At 42.6% G+C, this 25,396-nt stretch overlaps 1 protein-coding gene across 1 annotated transcript; it reads right to left on the bottom strand.

Moving 5' to 3' along the window:
• Window positions 1-1,370: 1,370 nt before the first annotated feature.
• On the bottom strand, window positions 1,371-16,103 carry LOC121551755 (suppressor of SWI4 1 homolog). The gene is made up of 13 exons (XM_041864489.2): window positions 15,909-16,103; window positions 15,446-15,616; window positions 15,116-15,217; window positions 14,550-14,600; window positions 14,194-14,364; window positions 13,920-13,996; window positions 13,580-13,687; window positions 13,179-13,302; window positions 12,785-12,863; window positions 12,460-12,589; window positions 12,217-12,377; window positions 11,646-12,098; window positions 1,371-2,575 (listed from the first exon to the last, which is right to left on the bottom strand). The coding sequence occupies exons 1-13, from the start codon at window positions 15,921-15,923 to the stop codon at window positions 1,557-1,559; spliced, it is 2,661 nt and encodes an 886-aa protein (XP_041720423.1). The 5' UTR covers window positions 15,924-16,103; the 3' UTR covers window positions 1,371-1,556.
• Window positions 16,104-25,396: the final 9,293 nt, after the last annotated feature.

Genomic DNA, 25,396 nt, shown 5'->3' on the forward strand with positions numbered 1-25,396 from the left:
AACACTGGTTTGCCCTTTTCTTCCATGAACTGTTCAATTTCTTCTCGTAAATCAAAGAAACGCCTCAGCACAGCACCTCGGCTTAACCATCTTACCTCAGTGTGGTATGGCAGGCCATAGATGTGGTCTTTCTCTCTGAGAAGGCTGTCAAACTGACGGTGATTCAGGCTTCTGGATCGGATGAAATTAACAGTTTGGATGACCACCTTCATGACGTTATCCATCTTTAATGACTTGCAACACAAAGCCTCCTGGTGCAAAATACAGTGAAAAGTCAAAAAATCACGTCCTCCATTTGCAGATTGCACTTTCTCTCTGAACTTTGTCACAACGCCTGCTTTTTTCCCGATCATTGAGGGCGCACCATCTGTAGCCAGGCTGACAGCGCGGGACCAGTCCACTCTGACCATGTCCAGCGCGCCGACGAGTGCGGTAAAAATATCAGCTGCTGTCGTTGTATCTGTCATCGGCACCAACTCCACGAACTCCTCGGTGACGGTCAATGTGTCATCAACTCCGCGGATGAAAATGGCCAGTTGTGCAACATCTGTAATGTCCGTGCTTTCATCAATTGCAACCGAAAACGCAATAAATGACTTTACTTTTTGCTTCAACTGGCTGTCCAAATCCACTGAAAGATCGGAAATCCTGTCTGCAACTGTGTTTCTTGTCAGGCTGATATTTACAAAAGCCTGCCGCTTTTCAGGGCACACAATCTCTGCTGCCTTCATCATGCATGTTTTTACAAATTCACCCTCACTAAATGGTTTTGAAGCCACTGCGATTTCATTAGCAATGAGGTAGCTAGCTTTCACTGCAGCGTCACTGATGTCTCAGCTGTGAGTAAACACAGACTGCTGTTTCTTCAGACCCGCCAACAGTTCATTCACCTTCTCTCATCTCCGCTGTCCTTGAAAGTTGTCATATTTGTCGGCATGAAGACTCACATAGTGGCGACGAAGGTTATATTCTTTCAGCACTGCAACATGCTCTGAACACACCAAACATACAGCTTTCCTATTCAATTCCGTGAATAAATAGGAGGATGACCATTTTTCTTGGAACACTCTGCACTCTGCGTCCACTTTTCTCTTTTTTGACAGAGACATATTGGGGCAATGAGGGTGCCAAAGCACATAATGTTAAAAGTAGAAGCCGTAATAAATATCGCGGGCAAAACAAAGTAGCTCATTGGCTGCACGTGCTTGACCTACTTGCTCTGCCCCGGTATAAACAGTTTGCTTGCTTAACACAATTGCTATTGCGCCATCCAGTGGACGCAATTGGAACAGCAGTTTATTTTATTGAAAAATTGCAGCGCATTTTTATACTTTACAAAAAAAAAAAACTTTTTTTTTTTTTTTTTTATCATCTCGCGGGCCGGATTAAACCTGGTTTAGACGTTATGAAAAGAAACATGACCATCAAAAACATCTTACATCAGAACATTGGAAGGAAGTGCATATTATTTACAGAAAAGTAATCAACTGTGACACTTGCTTATCAGAAACACCATCAGTGCAAGCATTGAAAGAGCAGAGAGAGCATGATTTTGTTCATGTAGTATACATTGCCATATCTGCAGAGCTCCTTCCACAGCAGGCCACTCTGATGCTATCAAACACAGCCATGTAGAGCAGTGGATGGATGCACATGTTCAGTGTAGCCAGTCCCTTGGACACCTGGTAGGCCTTGTGCACCCAGTCGCAGACAAAGCCAAGTTTAACCTTCCGGTAGAGATAGTAGCTCTGGAGGAGGTGATAAGGCACAAAGGAAATGGCATATAGCACCACCACTGCAAACACCATCAGGACCACCTTCCGTTTCTCTAGGGATGTTATATTTGCATTCCTCCACACCACCCTCAACACTGCGCAGTATGATGTAAATGTGACCAGGAAGGGAATAAAACACCCAACCACAGACAGAAACATTTTGTAAAACAAGTGAGAGTATTCAACTGTAACCTCATGACTGGTGGTGCAATAGGAGTAGGATACACAATTGGTTTTGTTGCTTCCATTTGGACATGTGGATGCAAACTTCAACACAGGGGAGGAGATGGCTGTCACAAAGATCCAGATGATGACACTGGCAGCCTTGGCTTTAGTGGGGTTCACATGGTTGCGGGTGAAGAAGGGGTACACAATGGCCACATAGCGGTTCACACTGATACACATGATGAAGTAGATGCTGACATACAGGTTGCAGGTGAAGAGGAAGCGTTCTATCTTACAGCCCGCGATCCCAAACATCCAGTTCTTCTCCTGCATGTAGTAGACTATGAGCAGGGGCAGGGTGAGGACATAGAGCAGGTCACTGATGGCCAGGTTACAGGACAGCACCACACCAGTGTGCCAGTTGTTCCTCTCCCTGGTTGCCAGGAGTCTCAGGGCAAACAGGTTACCAACCAACGCCACGCAGAACTCAACACCATACATTGAAGGCAATAACTGCACTTGGAACTTGTCACTATGACAAGAAGAGTTGTGATCAATCATGTTTGTTCTGTGTTGACAAGAAAATAGGAGGGGAAAAGGCTGCGCAAACTGGCTCCCAAAAGTGGTATTTGTTCATCTCTGTTGAAGAAAAAGGATAAAGATATTCATTATATTCTGAAGTGGAGAGCCATTCTTTTACGCAGTTCATCCTGATCCCCTAAGGGGAACTTTGCATTGTGTCAGCCAATACATCAGTCACAACAGTTCATTTAGCAGACACTCTTATCCAGAGCGACTTACAGTTAGTGAGAGCATACATTTTTCATATTGGCCCCCCATGAATCAAACCCACAACCCTGGCATTGCAAATGCCATGCTCTACCAACTGAGCTACAGGAGGCCTAACATCAATTAGTATCATTCTGTCACAATACATTTAATAAATCGCTAGTATTAGTACTGTGGTTTAAGATACCATCAGAGCTGTTCTGTCTTATCAGTAATATACATCTGTGGTCAAAAAGTTATATACAACACTGCAGTTCCCCATACTAATGTTGTGCAATGGATAGCAAATAATCATCTAAAATACCATGGACCATGGTTGTGTAAATCGTAAACCAACAGAATGTCTGTCCAAAACACCCCATGGAGCCTAAAACAATAAGTTAAATATTATTTCTCTAAGAAAAGACACAAGACAGATTCTGATGTCACTTCTCTAGTCTATTCAGAGACAAAAACCTGAAGTATGCACCAGTATTCTAAAACATTAACAGGTGGTCAATTATAACGGTCCAATTTTACTCCATTTTGTCCATACACTTTACAGATATACATTTAATATATATATAAATAATGGCAATGATCTCAGAATGAAGCCAGATTAGTACTTACTCATTGACACTGACAGATAAGGCTATCAACCCATTTGTAGGCTTTTTCAAGAAGTGTGACTAACACTGCCTGCACCCTGTTCTATTTGTAGCACAGTACCAAATGCAAATGTCACAACTCGAGTTTCATGGGTGCCAGCTCGGCTCCAGTTTACGCTCACGCTTTGAGATGAAAGCCTGTGGCAGAGGCTACATGTGAGTCAGCCCCAAGAAAAAAAGGCTACACACAATTGAGCTGTACTTTGCATGCAGCAATTTATTTGCCAATGCTTATAACATTTTTATAAACATCTTCATAAGGAACAAAGCTACATCATTGCATTTTCATCCAGTCCTCCCGCTGACTTGTGGCAATACCATTGTCCTTTCCAGTGGCGGCTCCTGAAAAAATTCTCAGGAGGGGCAATTTTTCTGATGATTTAGGTGACCTACACACATTTAAAAAAAAGATATGTCCAGCAACAACATGAAGACAGGGGCAGCATATAAGTCAATACCAGAAGCATTTATTGACTGATCTCAAAAGTGTTGGCTTACCAGGGTTGGTGGAGCCCTCAGTTTCATCTTTGCCTCGCAAAGCTAACTCAAACACTCCGCAAAACTTCACACACTGGATTAGCCGGCTGAGGATGTGGCGGTTCTTGCTAATGTCGTAGTAAATATATTTGTTATAGTGAATATGGAATATGATATGTTGAGTAAAATGTTGTGCTAAGATCTATTTAGGTCAGGAGCTGGTTATAAGTTCTGTTCCTATCCAATAACAATGGACAAAAGGGTCCTATCTTGTCAGCCTTGTCAGCAGAAGGCCAAGGACAACACCCACGCCATAGGCCTCTCAGTTCTTCCAACTCACGAGTTCTTGCTCTGAGGACACACACACACACAAACACACACACACACACATCATCACTGTTAAACACACACACACACACACACATCATCACTGTTAAACACACACACACACACACACAAAAATCCCCTCTCTTAGGCTGAACATTTGAAGACAGAGAACCCGACTCAGAGCCAATGCAACAGTGACAGTAGCCTGGAGGTGACCTCGCCCAACTCATCAGGACCAATCAGAAGATCAGAACTACTAGATTGAACCTACTTCATTTATTGCATAAAATGTCTGCACACAATGTTTCGGGGCTCTCTTCAGATAATAATAATAATAATAATATGCCATTTAGCAGACGTTTTTATCCAAAGCGACTTACAGTCATGCGTGCATACATTTTTGTGTATGGGTGGTCCCGGGGATCGAACCCACTACCTTGGCGTTACAAGCACCATGCTCTACCAGCTGAGCTACAGAAAGTGGATACTCATGGATGCGCATTGCAATTGTAAAATGTCAACACAATTGGAGACACCACGTCATTTTTGGAGACATGTTATTGACAGTAAACTATTGTAGATGCGACTGCTAACTAAATAAAACATTTTAGCTGGCTAGCTAATCATCTTAGCTAAATGTGGGGCAAACAATTCAGTTATTTACCGTTAATTTGAGGGATTGGGGTGAAAGAAATCGAGTTACATAGTGATACTTTACGATATACTGTATTGACAATATCGCAATATTTTAGCGCTAGTTGGCTGTACCTGCACCAAAACACCATTATTGTTCCTTCATAGCTTGTTCTCAATCTTTTCACATTGGGAGCCAATTAGTTTTCAGCACTTTTATTTCCATGACTGATCAAAACTCGTTCTCATGGCTTTCTGATCCCTCTGCAACAGACATATGGTGCGCAATAAAATCACAGTATCGAATCGCAATACGTATAGAATCATGAGACTCGCAATGCTGATGCATATATCTTATCGTGAGGTTCCTGGCAATTCCCAGGCCAAGTTCATTTGCCACAACAAATCTCTTCGCTAGCAAACGCGATGTCTTCTCCAAAACGACAATGTGTCTCCAGCAATGTTTACTTTTTTGACGTTCTATGGCATCTCCACTTTCCAAGCATATATGACCACATGTAATATTTTGGTACGTGATGCAAATAGTGAACTATGTAGGGCCAGGATGTAAAATATATGTAGCTGCAGCAATTTCTCTTATCTGATATGGTAAGTAATGGGGCTTAATTTATAGCTCCCTAAGAGTTTGACGAACGGGTCCGTGAACGCGATTCCAGATATATTTACCTCTGAATAAACTGCCTTTATTACACCATATCCACATCCAGTAAACTTGTGATTATCAACACTAACCTCATCGTTGTGGCGGCGGACAGCTAGCCTGTATCCCTCGTCATCCAGTTGAGTGAGTGGCAATGTCTTTTTTCGTTCAGTACCAATTTTTGGAAAATCCTCGGGTGTAGGACTTTCCGCCTTTAGTAGAAACCTGTTGAATTATTAAATTTGGTCTGGGAGGTCCTAATTGTTTCGTTGCCAATTTATCTTAATTTGTTCGCCGACAAAAAGGAACTTCTTTCAAAGACACAATCGAGTTGGACTGAAGCCTAGCCATTTTGATAGTAGTAGTGAATTGATTGAGGCTGCTACCTGGTCTTTTCTTAGTTACGTTCATTCGTGGTTACGTTATGTATGACGAAAGCGCGTAAGTGCAAGCCCACAGACACCCATAGAGAATGTATTGAAAGCTTTGAAATGTGAAAAAAATAGATTTTACATGACAGGCTATGAGAGACTTCTGGGCGATTTTCAACCTGACTGAAATCGCCCAAAAAACGGGCGGGGCCATTTGAAGCACGACTTTAGCCTGATTTGACATTTAGTGGCTGTCAGATCAGACGTGAACACTGATAACTGCTGTTGCCGTGATATAATTTTTTATAAATGTATTTAAAAAAATTATAATTTTTTTTTTTTTTTTTTTTTATAATTGATTAGAAAAAAAATCCCTTCCTTTTCCCGTTTGGCAGTGCGTCGCCCATATCGCCCTATTGAACAAGCCGTCCCTGGTCCTTTCATGAATTAATACATTCCTGTTCATGTTGGCATTTTGATCAGTGATCAGAAGCTGCAGTGACAATAGTGAGTCCATACTGCCACCTGGTGTTCTACCACGGTACTGCGCCCAGCATTAATCAGTCCAGGCTTTCAGAGGGTTGTGCTCAGCTCTTCCCCTTCCTCTGTTTGAAGCCCCCCTTCGCCCCTCCAGGACCCTTCTTCAAACCACCATGATGAGGTTTGCCCTTAAACTTAGAACCCCTATCACCCCCAAATGTATTTTCCCCAAATTTCTTTCCCCCCTCAAACTTCTTCCCTCCAAATCTCTTGTCGCCATCCCCAAATTTCTTCCCTCCAAACCTCTTAAACCCCGGTGACATCATTCCAAAAGATTTGCTGCATCCCCAAATGTTGTTCCCTCTTTCCTGTCCCAATCACCCCCCATTCGGTCTCTGGGTTTCCCTCCTGGACCAGACCTATGAGGTGACTTGGAACCATATTTGTTTTTACTGTCGTTGCCAGAAAAGGGTCCGCTGAGAACAGTAGGCTAAGTTATGAGGGGGAAAGGGACCAAATTATTAGGGAGAGGCACATAGACTTACTACAGAACATACACTTAGTATGACTTTCTTACTACAGTATACATACATCCCTGGCATATTACATCATTTATGCAGCAGCATACAATACAGTTTTTGACTCACCTTGTTGTGCTGTGCTCACTTGAACAGGACAGTGGCGCGGCGTTCCTTCTTGTGGCCAAATGTTGTCATCAAAGTTCGGCATTCTCTGGATTTATGGTGCGTTCAAGACAACTGGGAACTCTGAAAAAAACAAGGTTGAATCATGACAGCAGTGATCTTCAGGTCGGAGCACTAGAAAGAGGCCCGAGTTCCCAACTTGGAATTCTGAGTTGGATGACCGTTCAAAACGTATTTTCCCAGTGGGAGCTAATTTTTTTTCAGAGTTCCCAGTTGTCTTGAACTCACTGAAGTCTGAGATTTCCCAGTTCTGAGTTTCCAGTTGTTTTGAATACGGCAGGAGTCATGCTGGATTGACCGTATGGCCAATGTATTCAACATTTTCTGGCCCATGGTGTTGCATGTGAATGTTTATCCTTTTAAGCTTGGAAAAGAGACCCTTAAACCCAGGCTTGGACCACCCACCCACTCCACTGAATAGCAGGCTAGTGATTGCTTTGCAATGCTTGCAGTTAGCCACTGATTCCTTCCAAACCACTCATTGTTGAATTTGCGATTTCCAACTTGTTGTGTAATGTTTATGTCCAATGGCCGATGAGCACCGATACATTTTATCTATAATTTATCTTCATATGACAAGGATTGAAAAGGATTTGCCAGTAGATTGTCGACTTGATTCATGATGACTGCGTGTCTAGCTTGCTAGCTAAGATTTTGAAAGTATGATGTTGACATGATCAGAGCTACGGTAGATATACCGTGATTTGACTTCATTTTATCTGTGGGAAATGACCTTGAGCCTTCTTGGATGGGCACTTCTAATGTAAATCTATGGCAGCACCCAAGGGGCTTGAATTTTCGAGCTCTACCCATAGATTTTGCGGTGATGTAGTGTCCCCACACTGAGCCAATCACGGCGCAACTAGAGAACATTACCAACCCATACACTCTGTATTTTCTGCTGGCTGCCCCACCACCACAGAAAGCACTGAGCTAGGCTGAAACACCTGCATTTTGGCGCTGCCTTACTCAAGAAAGCAAAAAAGAGACAATGTTTGTATGCAGCTTTATTAACTAAATTATTATATAATTTTTTGCAAACTGATATGTGACACATATTTATTTGTCCATTCAAATAAAATTGATCAGAAATACAGTGTAGGCATTGTTCATGTTGTAAATGGCTATCGTAGCTGGAAACGGCTGATTTTTTATGGAATATATCCATAGGCGTACAGAGGCCCATTATCAGCAACCATCAGTCCTGTGTTCCAATGGCACGTTGTGTTTGCTAATCCAAGTTTATCATTTTAAAAGGCTAATTGATCATTAGAAAACCCTTTTGCAATTATTACGGGGCGGCAGGTAGCTTAGTGGTTAAGAGTGTTGTGCCAGTAACCGAAAGGTCGCTGGTTCTAATCCCCGAGCCGGCTAGGTGAAAAATCTGTCGATGTGCCCTTGAGCAAGGCACTTAACCCTAATTGCTCCTGTAAGTCGCTCTGGATAAGAGCGTCTGCTAAATTACTAAAATGTAAATGATGTTAGCACAGCTGAAAACTGTTGTGCTGATTAAAGAGGCAATAAAACTGGCCTTCTTGAGACTAGTGGAGCATCAGCGATTGTGGGTTTGATTACAGGCTCAAAATGGCCAGAAACAAATAACTTTCTTCTGAAACTCGTCAGTCCATTCTTGTTCTGAGAAATGAAGGCTATTCCACGCGAGAAATTGCCAAGAAACTGAAGATCTCGTACAACGCTGTGTACTACTCCCTTCACAGAACAGCGCAAACTGGCTCTAACCAGAATAGAAAGAGGTTGTGGGAGGCCCCGGTGCACAACTGAGCAAGAGGACAAATACATTAGAGTGTCTAGTTTGAGAAACAGACGCCTCACAGGTCCTCAACTGGCAGCTTCATTAAATAGTACCCGCAAAACACCAGTCTCAATGTCAACAGTGAAGAGGCGACTCCGGGATGCTAGCCTTCTAGGCAGAGTTGCAAAGAAAAAGCCATTTCTCAGACTGGCCAATAAAATATTAAAATGGGCAGTCTGAGATATGGCTTTTTCTTTGCAACTCTGCCTAGAAGGTCAGCATCCCGGAGTCGCCTCAATCCTATAGAAAATGTGTGGGCAGAACTGAAAACGTGTGTGCGAGCAAGGAGGCCTACAAACCTGACTCAGTTACACCAGCTCTGTCAGGAGGAATGGGCCAATATTCACCCAACTTATTGTGGGTAGCTTGTGGAAGCGTTTGACCCAAGTTAAACAATTTAAAGGCAATGCTACCAAATACTAATTGAGTGTATGTAAACTTCTGACCCACTGGGAATGTGATGAAATAAATAAAAGCTGAAATAAATCATTCTCTCTACTATTATTCTGACATTTCACATTCTTAAAATAAAGTGGTGATCCTAACTGACCTAAGACAGGGAGTTTTTACTAGGATGAAATGTCAGGAATTGTGAAAAACGGAGTTTAAATGTATTTGTCTAAGGTGTATGTAAACTTCCGACTTCAACTGTATATATATATATTTTTTGCTAAACAGATGGGGCTACCTGCCATAATGACAAGTCGCCACTGCACCTCTGATACTTCGCCCTCATTCACTTCCATTTCTCCTCCTGTCTTCAATCCGGCAAACAGCTCACTCTGCTTACACTTTCTACCATTCTTCTTTAACAAACCATCTCCCTTTCCCCGCCATTTTTAACTGACTCAAGCTCACCCTCTTCCTCCCTCTCTTAGACCTCCTCTGCCTCTTTTTCCTCCTCCGTATTCCAAGTATACATCTCCTTATGATAATACTGCCCTTCTCCTGACATACATCTTGTTCTTGCCCTCTCAAGGGACGCCATTTAACCCGCTGTAACAATCTCCGTACATTTAGCACGAACCCCTCTGGATGTAGCGCTCAACAGTGCATCCCACTTGTAAAGCAGCTGCTTCCTCTTGATGTGCCTCTTTATCAAGAACTACCGCATCCTTTTCCATTTCAAACAAGCGCATTCTACCAACCACCATCCACTGTGTCCTAGGGCACAAAATGGTGGTTATAATAACTTTTTTTTCCTGTTCTGTAAGCTCATGTGAAAACTAAGTTATGTACGAATGTAGCAACATTTCAAATAGTTATTTTGAATTAGTTCAATTTCTATTGTCCGATACTGTAATAATGAATATGGAAGAGGGCATAGTTTAGACTTTATTGAAAAAAACACGACCATCAAAAACATCTTACATCAGAACATTGGAAGGAACATTAGCTGCAGTTATTTACAGATAATTCATCAGCTATGTGTAACACTTGCTTATCAGAAACACCATCAGTGCAAGCATCCAAAGAGCAGCAAGAGCATCATTTATTTCATGTCCTCCTCATTGCCATATCTGCAGAGCTCCTTCCACAGCAGGCCACTCTGATGCTATCAAACACAGCCATGTAGAGCAGTGGATGGATGCACATGTTCAGTGTAGCCAGTCCCTTGGACACCTGGTAGGCCTTGTGCACCCAGTCGCAGACAGAGCCAAGTTTAACCTTCCGGTAGAGATAGTAGCTCTGGAGGAGGTGATAAGGCACAAAGGAAATGGCATATAGCACCACCACGGCAAACACCATCAGGGCCACCTTCCGTTTCTCTAGGGAGGTTATATTTTCATTCCTCCACACTGCGCAGTTTGATGCAAATGTGACCAGGAAGGGAATAAAACACCCAACCACAGACAGAAACATTTTGTAAAACAAGTGAGAGTATGCAACTGTAACCTCATGACTGGTGGTGCAATAGGAGTAGGATACACAATTGGTTTTGTTGTGGATGCAAACTTCAACACAGGAGAGGAGATGGCTGTCACAAAGATCCAGATGATGACACTGGCAGCCTTGGCTTTGGCGGGGTTCACATGGTTGCGGGTGAAGAAGGGGTGCACAATGGCCACAGAGGTTCACACTGATACACATGATGAAGTAGATGCTAACATACAGGTTGCAGGTCAAGAGGAAGCGTTCTATTTTACAGACCTCAGAATAAAGCCAGATTAGTACAGGTACTTACTCATTGACACTGACGTAAGGCTACAGTTACTGTGGTAGACATTCACACGGAGACCAGTAGAACTTCCCATGATACGTTAGTTACATGTACAACAAACATTTAAAGCAGTCACTTCCCTTTCTGACCTCTGCCTCCCCCATCAACCCATTTGTATGTATTTTGAAAAAGTGTGACTAACGCTGCATGCCATTGTTCAACTTGTAGCACATTACCAATTGCACATTTCACAACTTGAGTGTCATGCGCTTCAGCCTCGGCTCCAGTTCACGCTCATGCTTTGAGGTGAAAGCCTGTGGCAGAGGCTACATGTGTCAGCCGCAAGGAAAAAAAGGCAACACACAATTGAGCTGTACTTTGCATTCAGCAATTTATTTGCCAATGCTTATAACATGTTTAATAAACATCTTCACAAGGTACAAAACTACATCATTGCATTTTCATCCAGTCCTCCCGCTGACTTGTTGCAATACCAATGTCCTTTCATGAATTAATACATTCCTGTTCATGTTGGCATGTTGATCAGAAGCTGCAGTGACAACAATAGAGAGTCCATATTGCCACCTGTTAGTGTGCTCAGCATTCATCAGTCCAGGCTTTCAGAGGGTTGTGAAGCTCAGCTCTTCCCCTTCCTCTGTTTGAAGCCCCCCTTCGCCCCTCCAGGACCCTTCTTCAAACCACCATGACGAGGTCTGCCCTTAAACGTAGAACCCCCATCACCCCCAAATGTCTTTCCCCTCTCAAACTTCTTCCCTCCAAATCTCTTATCTCCTTCACTGAATTTCTTCCCTCCAAACCGCTTGTCCCCATCCCCAAATTTCTTTCCTCCAAACCTCTTGCCCCCCGGTGACATCTTTCCAAAAGATTTGCCTCCATCCCCAAATTTCTTTCCCTCTTTCCTGTCCCGGTCACCCCCCATTCGGTCTCTGGGTTTCCCTCCTGGACCAGACCTATGAGGTGACTTGGAACCATATTTGTTTTTACTGTCGTCGCCAGAAAACGGTTTCCTCTTCTTGAAGGGTCCACCTGAGGGCCTTTCAGGTCTTTGCCTCCTCTTGGCTGCAGGGAACATATCTAGATGGGGGAGGGAGAAAAATAAATATAGAAGGTGATTGTCTGCCAAAGTAGCACAATAATATAGTACAACAAAACAGACTATAGAAACTTGGTTCAGTACATAAAGAGTACATACCTTCATCTGGCTCCTCCCCTACAGCCTGTCTGTAGTACTCTGCCTCGTCGTCAGATTCAACAACCGGAGGCCTGTTATCCTGGTTCCCAGGATCCTCCACTTCAGGGTCATGCTCTTCCTCCTCCTGGCGCTTCCTCTTGATGCCTGCCATGCTTCTTTTCCTAACATTACAGAAACAAACATCACTGTTCCACTCCAACTCAGATAGAATGAAAAGCAGTTACAATGTGCTATAACACTCACTTGTTCTCCTCCCGTAACGCTTTCTTTTGGGCAACATCCTGCTCTTGTTTTTTCTTCCGTTCCTGCTTTTCTTTCATCTGCGCCTCTTTTCGGATCAGGATCTCCTGAAGCTCTTCCTCAGTCTTGGCGACTTCAGAAAATACATTCAGAGGGCCTGCATCAGCATTTTACCATGACCAATCAACAGAAACACCCATTCTCGGTGGATGTGTCAGTAAGCGTTTACTTTTTTGTTGTTGAAATATCACAGGTAATCATAGTTATCTTTTCATCATGTACATCCCACGGACAGCTAAATCAACAGGAAACTGACAGGTGTACTTACTGACTGCATGGTAGAGTATGTTTCCCTCTCCCATTCCCTCCTCGATCTTCACCAGCTGCATGGTGATGCGTGGGCCAATCTGAAGAGAAAACAAACCGATGCTGTAAAAACCTACCAGAAACTGGTTACAATGTCACATCAGTAGGATCAACTGCTGAAGGCACCATGGTGATAACCTCTGTCAGGATGTGTCAGTAAGCGTTTACTTTTGTGAAATATCACAGGTAATCATAGTTGTCTTCTCATCATGTACATCCCATGGACAGAAAAAGACAAGACAAACTGATGCTATAAACCTAGTATTTATAGTCACTGCCAACACAGACGTAGACAACTCTATTGAAACACTGGTTACAATGTAATCCCAGCCACTCTAAGGCACCATGGTAATCACCTCAGTCAGTCTCACAGCGCTCTGTTGAGACTCCATGTTACCACGCCCGGAGTAGATCTGTGGCAGTTCCGTTATGTTGTGATCTCCATCTTGCTCGGCTTCACTTTCTGAAAGATTGGCCCCTCTGAAAGAAAGTTAGCAGGGTAAGAGAGCACATAACAGCCGGTCAAATGTAAACAACCATGCACTACACAGTAGGGTAAATCAGAATGACTTTGTAGGTAGATCACTTCACAGCCAACATAGACATGGTAGTATCACCCAAATAACATTATGAAACATTAGAAACAGCTAAAAATCGAAGCAATATTGAGAACCCAAACACATGCAGATAGACCAGCCTCAAGTACAGCAGGAGATAGTCTGCCGTCTGCTAGGACAACAACAGCCAGGGCTCTTACTTCATCAGCAGCTCACTGATGTCCTCAAACTTGCTCATGTTGGGGAACTTTTCCTGCATCAGCTTCTTCACTCCTCTACTCATGCCCACAGGGACTACTTTCAGACTGCTGCAGAGGGGGACAGGGAGAAGGACAAGGATGAGTGTGGACTGAACCATTTAGCCAGCTACAGGGGGGGTGGGGTTTCTGCATGATGGGCGCATCAGTGCGTTTACTTTGAATATACATCACTAAACAGTCAATTCACAATCTGTCATCCTCTGAGCCCAAGCAGTCTTCCTATAGAGTAACCAAGCCACCTTGAATTAAAACGAGTGCACAAAACATATTGTATACTTACTAATGGCGAAACTCAATTTCTTGAGACACTGGATCGTAGTTCAGCAAAACACATCTCTTTATGGCGTTGAGGGCTACCTACAAGAAGCAAATCTGTTAAAATGCATACTAACCTGATTCTCGTCAATCTAATACTAAAGGATAAAAGGATTGTGGGATATCAGAAAGCGTTTACTTTTGAGTGATCGTCACAGATAATCAGAAGACTATAATATCATCATATTTCACAAATCCTCAATCCAGCAAAAATCCATGTACTGGTACCTTTGACATACCTTGTGCACATTGATGGATGGGAACATGTTTTGGAACATGGTGGCCATAAGTTTGACATGCATGCCCTCTGAGCCAAAGTTATTGAGGACCAGCAGTGGATGATGCGTGAACTGCTGTTCATGCATTCTGTGCCTCTTCAGCGACGAGACCACATCTTTAATAAGAGAGTACTGAAAACGAGAAATAACATATTTAGGAAAAGCAATTGAAGCCCTAAACCCTATATTTGCTTGTTTCTAGTATTGGGGCTCATCAGTGCGTTTACTTTGAACATATATCACTGAACAGTCATGTCGAAATCTGTCATCCTTTGAGCCCATTTCTCCCATTAAGTCATATGGGTTTGTGTACTCACTTTGGTCACCCGGAAATGGAGCATAGGGCCTTTGGGCAGCCGAGCAAGCCTCTGGAAAGATAAAAAAATATTTAAAAAAATAAATAAAAATTCACTCACTCATTTGCCATTAGGATCTGGTAAACAGCCCAACTGTAGATATTGATGCATCAGTGATAAAACATCTTAATCATGAATTCAGATATTCTCATAACTCATCATCTGCATCAGCAATTGGAATAACTAAGGAGGTGGCTGACACAGCATATACTTCATTGATCAATAGCAATAAATCATAAATATATTATCTTTGCCTGCCTTTGAAAGGCCAAGGGTTTAGAGAGCAGCTGTAAAAATAGGGACTGTGTCTACTGCTAAAACCCCTCATGGTACAGTAATGCAACAGGGGTGTTAACATTACGCCGATTCTGTTGCAAAACATTTAGTCTGTTGCAAAATAATTTGTTTACTCCAAACATAAAACGTTTTGACAACAAAAACAAGAGTTTTGTTTACTTAAGTTTGGTTCATAAACAGTTAAACGGTTTCAGTAATGAATACACCCTGGTGTTGGCAGACATATTTACCATGTTGACACTGCTGGGCGTCTTGGTGAAGATCATGAAGTGTGTCACTCCAAGTGGTCCTGCTACAGCCACAAAGTCCTTCAGCACATTCTTCTTCCTCACCTGTCAATCACACGCAGGCAAGCCCTCAAATGCAATCCATTATGAGCACAAGATGCACTTGTATGTATACTCAGAGCAGTGGTTGAAAGTGCAAAATCACAGAATTATGATTCGTTTTTATAAATTCACAAAATATATTAAGTAACAAATGTGGCTTGAAGTAATTTCACTTTGATTCAAGTCAGTTATAAAGACCAGTTTAGAGTTTCATGACATGAACAAACGGACCTTAAGGGATTCTGCAGTGAATGGCTCCATGACGCGCCGCATGTCCTCCACGAGTTGACCGACATTCTTGCCGACTTGGCCACGGTGAAACACGAAGGAGTGAGGGACCGCACCGAACACCTCTTCCGCCACATGGTTCGCACTCAAACGTGATTTCTTCTGGTTTTTGGTCTGAAATTGAATTAACACGTTAGTTTAGCTGGCCAATATACTTCCCTATGTTACGAGCTAACGCCGGTACTGTAGCCGTTGTGGATGTAACCATTGTTCAGATATTCTCATAACATCATTTTTTCATCCACCTAGCTAAACATCCACATGCTGATAAGACAATCTTCAATATAGTTCCCAGTATATTCCGTTTACAATAACCTGAATCGTGTCAATAGCTAGCTAGCTAACCTAACGTTAGTTAGAAAACTTTAGCTAGCTAACGTTAGCCAACAACTTCTTAACTGCTTACCTTGGACTTTCCCATACTGGCAGTTGAAATTTAACAAAACAATATAATAAATCCAATAATATAAAATGTGGCTAATGAACCTAGTTATCTGAATGTAAAAAGCGAGCAAATTCTGATACGTCTCTCCATGTCCTCCATTTCAATCAGATACTGCGTGACCGCTTTTCAACCACGTGGCTCTTACTGCGCCGGCGCGTTCTGTGTCACATTGAAAAACGTTCGTCTTATTCAAATGCCTAACCAAACTTTTGTTCTCAGCTTCAAACGTGTGTATTTGGCAACCAACCTGGTGTTGCTAGAGGAATTTAAAGAAAATTTGCAAGATAAAGTCTAAAAGGTAAAACTTCATTTTAAGGGGTCCTTATTACATGTAACAGGTATTGTAGTTAATCGTAATAACTCATAGTTACAATATAATAACATGTAACTGGTGGTAATTGCAGTCTGTCATTACAGAGGTGTAACAACAAATGCTTGTGACCATGTTTGTTACAAATGGAGAAGTTTCCACTAAATTCACCAATTTAGTGTTTAGTTTCTTCTCAGCTGCATCCGAGTCAGTAATAACTGTCACAAGGTTGTAATCTCTTGTGGACAGATGTGCAGGGTGTCAGAGATTAGAAAGGTTGGAAGCTCAATAGGCTCTAGTTACCTTCCAGTCAATCCGCACTCTTCAAAATCTCCACTCAATGTTGTTGCTAGCACTTGCCCCTAACGTGTACCATCTGGGTTACCTTGGTTGAGTTTACAAAAACATATTATATATAGGTCAACCTCACAGACTGGGATCTACCATATGGGTCTCATACCAGAATATAATTAAGCAATAAGGCACAAGGGGGTGTGTTACATGGCCAATATATGTGGTATATGTGGCCCCGTGTTGCTCAGTTGGTAGAGCATGGCGCTTGCAACGCCAGGGTTGTGGGTTCGATTCCCACGGGGGGCCAGTATAAAAAAAAGAAGAAGTATGCACTCACTAATTGTAAATCGCTCTGGATAAGAGCGTCTGCTAAATGACTAAAATGTAAATGTAAAATGTGCCTTATTGCTATTATAAACTGGTTACCAACGTAATTAAAGCAGTAAAAATAAATGTTTTGTCATCCCCGTGGTATACGGTCTGATATACCACTGCTGTCAGCCAATCAGCATTCAGGGTTCGAACCACCCAGTTTATAATACAAAAATAATGTATAATTCATCTTTACATTTACATTTACATTTACATTTACGTCATTTAGCAGACGCTCTTATCCAGAGTGACTTACAAATAGGTGCATTCACCCTATAGCCAGTGGGATAACCACTTTACAATATCTTTTTGTTTTTTTTGGGGGGGGTAGAAGGATTACTTTATCCTATCCCAGGTATTCCTTAAAGAGGTGGGGTTTCAAATGTCTCCGGAAGGTGGTGAGTGACTCCGCTGTCCTGGCGTCGTGAGGGAGCTTGTTCCACCATTGGGGTGCCAGAGCAGCGAACAGTTTTGACTGGGCTGAGTGGGAACTATGCTTCCGCAGAGGAAGGGAGCCAGCAGGCCAGAGGTGGATGAACGCAATGCCCTCGTTTGGATGTAGGGACTGATCAGAGCCTGAAGGTACAGAGGTGCCGATCCCCTCACAGCTCCATAGGCAAGCACCATGGTCTTGTAACAGATGCGAGCTTCAACTGGAAGCCAGTGGAGTGTGCGGAGGAGCGGGGTGACGTGAGAGAACTTGGGAAGGTTGAACACCAGACGGGCTGCGGCATTCTGGATGAGTTGTATGGGTTTAATGGCACAGGCAGGGAGCCCAGCCAACAGCGAGTTGCAGTAATCCAGACGGGAGATGACAAGTGCCTGGATTAGGACCTGTGCCGCTTCCTGTGTAAGGCAGGGTCGTACTCTCCGAATGTTGTAGAGCATGAACCTGCAGGATCGGGTCACCGCCTTGATGTTAGCGGAGAACGACAGGGTGTTGTCCAGGGTCACGCCAAGGCTCTTCGCACTCTGGGAGGAGGACACAATGGAGTTGTCAACCGTGATGGCGAGATCATGGAACGGGCAGTCCTTCCCCGGGAGGAAGAGCAGCTCCGTCTTGCCAAGGTTCAGCTTGAGGTGGTGATCCGTCATCCATACTGATATGTCTGCCAGACATGCAGAGATGCGATTCGCCACCTGGTTATCAGAAGGGGGAAAGGAGAAGATTAGTTGTGTATCGTCAGCGTAGCAATGATAGGAGAGGCCATGTGAGGATATGACAGAGCCAAGTGACTTGGTGTATAGGGAGAATAGGAGAGGGCCTAGAACTGAGCCCTGGGGGACACCAGTGCTGAGAGCACGTGGTGTGGAGACAGCTTCTCGCCACGCCACTTGGTAGGAGCGACCGGTCAGGTAGGACGCGATCCAGGAGTGAGCCGCGCCGGAGATGCCCAGCTCGGAGAGGGTGGAGAGGAGGATCTGATGGTTCACAGTATCAAAGGCAGCAGACAGGTCTAGAAGGACAAGAGCAGAGGAGAGAGAGTTAGCTTTAGCAGTGCAGCGAGCCTCCGTGACACAGAGAAGAGCAGTCTCAGTTGAATGACCAGTCCTGAAACCTGACTGGTTTGGATCAAGAAGGTCATTCTGAGAGAGATAGCAAGAGAGTTGGCTAAAGACGGCACGCTCAATAGTTTTGGAAAGAAAAGAAAGAAGGGATACTGGTCTGTAGTTGTTGACATCAGTGGGATCGAGTTTTGGTTTTTTGAGAAGGGGTGCAACTCTCGCTCTCTTGAAGACGGAAGGGACATAGCCAGCGGTCAAGGATGAGTTGATCAGCGAGGTGAGGTAGGGGAGAAGGTCACCGGAGATGGTCTGGAGAAGAGAGGAGGGGATGGGGTCAAGCGGGCAGGTTGTTGGGCGGCCTGCAGTCACAAGTCGCAAGATTTTATCTGGAGAGAGAGGGGAGAAAGAAGTCAAAGCATAGGGTAGGGCAGTGTGAGCAGGACCAGCAGTGCCATTAGACTTAACAAACGAGGATCGGATGTCGTCAACCTTCTTTTCAAAGTGGTTGACGAAGTCATCCACAGAGAGAGAGGAGAGGGGGGAGGATTCAGCAGGGAGGAGAATGTGGCAAAGAGCTTCCTAGGGTTAGAGGCAGATGTTTGGGATTTAGAGTGGTAGAAAGTGGCCTTAGCAGCAGAAACAGATAAAGAAAATGTAGAGAGGAGGGAGTGAAAAGATGCCAGGTCGGCAGGGAGTTTAGTTTTCTTCCATTTCCGCTCCGCTGCCCGGAGCTCTGTTCTGTGAGCTCGCAATGAGTCATCAAGCCACGGAGCTGGAGGGGAGGACCGAGCCGGCCGGGAGGATAGGGGACACAGAGAGTCAAAGGATGCAGAAAGGGAGGAGAGGAGGGTTGAGGAGGCAGAATCAGGAGATTGGAGGGAGAAGGATTGAGCAGAGGGAAGAGATGATAGGATGGAAGAGGAGAGAGTAGTGGGAGAGAGAGAGCGAAGGTTGCGGCGGCGCATTACCATCTGTGTAGGGGCAGAGTGAGTAGTGTTGGAGGAGAGCGAGAGAGAAAAGGATACAAAGTAGTGGTCGGAGACATGGAGGGGAGTTGCAGTGAGATTAGTAGAAGAGCAGCATCTAGTAAAGATGAGGTCAAGCGTATTGCCTGCCTTGTGAGTAGGGGGGACGGTGAGAAGGTGAGGTCAAAAGAGGAGAGGAGTGGAAAGAAGGAGGCAGAGAGAAATGAGTCAAATGTAGACGTAGGGAGGTTGAAATCCCCCAAAACTGTGAGGGGTGAGCCATCCTCAGGAAAGGAACTTATCAAGGCGTCAAGCTCATTGATGAACTCTCCAAGGGAACCTGGAGGGCGATAGATGACAAGGATATTAAGCTTAAATGGGCTAGTGACTGTGACAGTATGGAATTCAAATGAGGAGATAGACAGATGGGTTAGGGGAAAAATTGAGAATGTCCACTTGGGAGAGATGAGGATTCCTGTGCCACCACCCCTCTGACCAGATGCTCTCGGGGTATGCGAGAACACATGGTCAGACGAGGAGAGAGCAGTAGGAGTAGCAGTGTTTTCAGTGGTAATCCATGTTTCCGTCAGCGCCAGGAAGTCGAGGGACTGGAGGGTAGCATAGGCTGGGATGAAGTCAGCCTTGTTGGCAGCAGAACGGCAGTTCCAGAGGCTGCCTGAGACCTGGAACTCCAGGTGTGGGGTGCGTGCAGGGACCACCAGGTTAGAGAGGCAGCAGCCACGCGGTGTGAGGCGTTTGTGTAGCCTGTGCGGAGAGGAGAGAACAGGGATAGGCAGAGGCATAGTTGACAGGCTGTAGCAAATGGCTACAATAATGCAGAGGAGATCGGAATGAAATGAACTAAACATCTGGGAAAGGAGAGAGTAAAAACCGCTACCCATTTACGCTACCCATTATGAAAACCTGAATCTCCTTGCCATGCAAGTAAGAGGATAAACCCACAAGTACACCACAGAGTACATTTAATAAGTACAATGCAATTACTAGGTGTTAGACAGGATTTAGCTAGTTGAAATTAAGTATATCTTGAGCAGTGGTGTAAAGTCGTTAAGTAAAAATACTTTCAAGTACTATTTAAGTCGTTTTTCGGGGTATCTGTACTTTACTTTACTATTTCTATTTTTGACAACTTTTACTTTTACTTCACTACATTCCTAAAGAAAATAATGTACTTTTTACTCCATACAATTTCCCTGACACCCAAAAGCACTCATTACATTTTGAATGCTTAGCAGGACAGGAAAATTGTCAAATTCACACACTTATCAAGAGAACATCCCTGGTCATCCCTACTGCCTCTGATCTGGCGGACTCACTAAACACAAATGCTTCATTTGTAAAATGTCTGATTGTTGGAGTGTGCCCCTGGCTATCCGTAAATAAATAAAAAACAAGAAAATGGTGCCGTGTGGTTTGCTTATATGAGGAATTTGAAATGATTTATACTTTTACTTTTGATACTTAAGTATATTTTAGCAATTACATTTACTTTTGATACATAACTATATTTAAATCCAAATACTTCTAGACTTTTACTCAAGTAGTATTTTACTGGCTGACTTTCACTTTTATTTGAGTCATTTTCTAATAAGGTATCTTTACTTTTACTCAGGCATAACAACTGGATACTTTTCCCACCACTAATCTTGAGGGGTACTTACTTGTAATGAATGTGTACTTATATAGTATGTTACCCATCCTGACAACCTGGCCCTAATTTTAAAGCTTCTGGAAGCACCATCCAAGTAAAAAAAATGAACACACTAGTACTCCACAGAGTACATGTAATAGCTGCATAAGTACAATGTAATTGCTAGGTGTTACACAGGATTTAGCTTGTTAAAATGAAGTGTATCTTGAGGTATACTTACTTGTAATTATTGTGTACCTACAAAGTACGTTACCCATTCTGACAATCTAATCGTCAGCTTCTGAAAGCGCCATCCAAGTGAGAAAATAAACACACTAATACACCACAGAGTACATATCTGTAATATCTGCATAAGTACAAGGTTGTCGCTAGATGTTACACAGGATTGAGCTATTTAAAGTGATATGTAACTTTATATTTACGTATGAGCAATTTCTATATTACGTATTACTCATTACCAAGTGAAAATACCTACAAACAAAAGATGAGCTTCTACTTTAGTCAACTTTATTGCAACATGTAAAAATACCTTACATTTCTTACAAAATAATAAGGATTTCTATTGTTAGATTAATAATTTGATTCATTATATTAAACAAAGATATAGGCCTACTCAATAACATAAAAATAACTATTCTAGTGGTGACTCAAATCAAATTTTATTGGTCGCATACACATACACTATATAGACAAAACCCTTCAAATTAGTGGATTCGGCTATTTCAGCCACACCCGTTGCTGACAGGTGTATAAAATCGAGCACACTGCCATGCAATCTCTATAGACAAACATTGGCAGTAGAATGGACTTACTGAATAGCTCAGTGACTTTCAACGTGGCACTGTCATAGGATGCCACCTTTCTAACAAGTCAGTTTGTAAAATTTCTGCACTGCTACAGCTGCCCCGGTCATTGAGAAGTGGAAACATCTAGGAGCCACAACAGCTCAGCCACGAAGTGGTAGGCCACACAAGCTCACAGAATGGAAACACCAAGTGCTGAAGCGCGTAGTGCGTTAAAATCGTCTCTCCACGGGTTCAACACTCACTACCAGAGGTGAAAAAAGTACCACATTTTCATACTTGAGTAAAAGCAAAGTTACGTTAATAGAAAATGACTCAAGTAAAAGTGAAAGTCACCCAGTAAAATACTACTTGAGTAAAAGTCTAAAAGTATTTGTTTTTTACATTTACATTTACATCATTTAGCAGACGCTCTTATCCAGAGCGACTTACAAATTGAATATACTTAATTATCAAAAGTAAATGTAATTGCTCAAATATACTTAAGTATCAAAAGTAAAAGTATAAAATGCATCCTGTTAGTTTAGACGCCAATCTGTTATGATGAGTTTCTGGTATCGAGAGGTTCAGGATGCAAGAGAGTAGTCGACACTCATATGGGGAGTTGATTCAGTCATTATTTAATGGTTACAATAATGGATTCAATGACAGGTGGTACGGACGTAGCCTCCTGACACCTGAATGACTTCCAAACAAAATCTCTCAGTTTATATAATGCTCTCCCGATCTACTTCTGTCCAACATCTAGCTGCCAACCATCATTGAGTGTCACTCATCTACCACAATAGCATCCCTATACTTGGTATTGTCACCCTAGACAGGCCATTCCATCACATACACCTTCTAAGATTAGCACAAGTGTCCCCCAATCTATCTTGGCACGCAGACCTTCTGTCCCTCACCAGTGACCTCTATAACACATGGCGTGTCCTTTTCCTCTCTCCCTCACATACATCTTATGAGTTTTACATACATTAATGAATCTTGTATCACAAATCATTATAACAATCCCTCATTTTCTTTCTTCTTGTTGTTGCAAGAAGAATTCCATTAATATAACATTAATTGAACCAAACAAACCAAACATACAAATGAATTCCTAACCTCCTGACATCATCCCAGAAAATACATTGATTCATGACAACTTGTAAGCTACATGGATATTATAATATATTAAAATGAATATATCCCAATAAAAATAACTTCAGTCTTCTTCATCAATGTTCATTCAGATGAATCCCAAGCCTTTCTCTGGTCACTTGGGGCGCTATCTTATCGACTGAGTTAGTCTTGTTTCCACATCTTCAATCCTGTAAACCTTAAATTCCACGTTATACAGTTCCAACTTAACATTCCCCATTCCTCAATCAACATTATCAATGGACTCTACACTGGAATAAGATGATATAGATGAAGAATTAGTACTCTTAATACCTTCCTGTATGTCTCTAATATTTCCCATAGCTTTAGTTAAATTCCCAAGACCTTCCTATTCTTATGGCAAGCATGTACAACATGATCCTCCCCCTATAATCGCATACATTCCCCCTTTATCTTTATTGCTATGCAATTATCAATTGCATATTGTTCAATGAGTAACATTTCAGACCCAATTGCTTGAAAATTCAAGACTGTTAATATTCAACTCTGTTCAACCCTGACTCTGTTCCCCTAATATGCCTGAGGAGAGATACACAGGATAACACTCTGTTTTCAGTCCCTGTTAAGTCAGTACACCCCTGAACTAGTTAGGATTGAGGAATTCAACCAAAAGTCAGATCAAATGAAAATAGCATAAACATTCCTATGTCTCAAATACCAAAACCTCATGATAGGAACCAATTAAGTTATTGCCTAGCAACAGAGATATGTACCACTCTAAACATCCCTATCAATACCACCCAATACTTCAAATGTATATAGTGACTAATATGTGAATACGGTAACTTAATAATCAACATGTTCATGATATCGTCACAATCCTTACATTAACTTACATGTTTCAAACAGTAAGATTCAAAAATGTCTACTCAAAATACATCATATAAGTGTATCCTAAGACATTACCATAATGTATCGCTGTTTTAACCATAATATCTATAGAAGACAGTTATCTCAATTGTACAAGCAATACCCCTCATGCTGAAAATAGTTAGTTACTAATATATACTAATTATTTACTTAAATCACTCAGTCATCTTATACATTATAGCCAAAACCAAATTACTTAACTCAACCTAATTTGGAATTACAATTCTTATTGATTCACTTGGCCCTTATCAATGAAAGTTAAAACCCTCAACTTTATCACCCATTACAACTGTCACAATGTACACTTATATTAACATACAGTATAAATATCCATAATTCTATTATGACCTTCCTCATCCTGAGAATAAATACAGATCATAATAATATAATAATATGCCATTTAGCAGACGCTTTTATCCAAAGCGACTTACAGTCATGTGCGCATACATTTTTACGTATGGGTGGTCCCGGGGATCGAACCCACTACCCACTACCCTGGCGTTACAAGCGCCATGCTCTACCAATTGAGCTACGAGGACCTCCTGCACCTCAGACTCAGACACCTCAGATTCCTGGAGCGGACCAGCCACCACCGGAATGAGGAGAGACACATCTCAATGCATCCCTAGTACTATTAATTTAGCAGTGTATATACCTCCTACCCAAATTATGAAATGTAGATAAATCCAACCCCTTCCTTCTCCGGCACTTAAATCTTCTGGTGTCTCATCATTATGTTCTTCAGACAGCTTCATAGTTCAAAATGCATTGCCATGACAATGTCCCAACTTCAATGTCTCATCAGTCACCACCATCTCTACACCCCAAAGTCTTGTCCATTTGCCAACCATTATACTAACAACATGAGAAATGTTGTATTTAAACCGATCTTTCTCCATTCTCACTCAATGGTGGACTCCTGTCACACTCGCTCGATATAAAAACATGAGAAAATCAGTTGATTTGGAATACTCCTACAGTGGGACAAATAGATGCAGGTATCTCTCTCTGCTACTTTCCCCTCCATCGAAATAGCCAGCAACACCTAGTACTGACCTCCCCAACTGGATTCTGTCCATCTCTGACTTCTGTAATCTTTTACTGTCACATAGTCTCCAAGGCACAGAAAATGCTCAGATTCCCCTGTTAGGTTGGCAGAGAAGCCTTCACTCTTGGGAAGAAAGTCTTAGCAACATTGTTAGATGATACACCATATGTGTGATGAGGTGTGAATGACGGAGTCAGGCGCAGGAGGTAAAACACCGAAATCCAGAGTTTATTCAGTGTACATGAATAAAGCAGCTCAACCGAGCTACTCACTCTCACAATGAACAATCACTCACAAAGGACAAGGGGGCAGAGGGAACACTTATACACAGACTAATGAGGGAATGAGTACCAGGTGTGTGTGATTGACAAGACAAGACAAGACAAGACAAATGGAGTGATGATAAATGGAGCGGTAGTGGCTAGTAAGCCGGTGACGACGAACGCCG

This window comes from Coregonus clupeaformis, chromosome 35, assembly GCF_020615455.1.
Source record: "Coregonus clupeaformis isolate EN_2021a chromosome 35, ASM2061545v1, whole genome shotgun sequence".
Taxonomy (NCBI): Eukaryota; Metazoa; Chordata; class Actinopteri; order Salmoniformes; family Salmonidae; genus Coregonus; species Coregonus clupeaformis.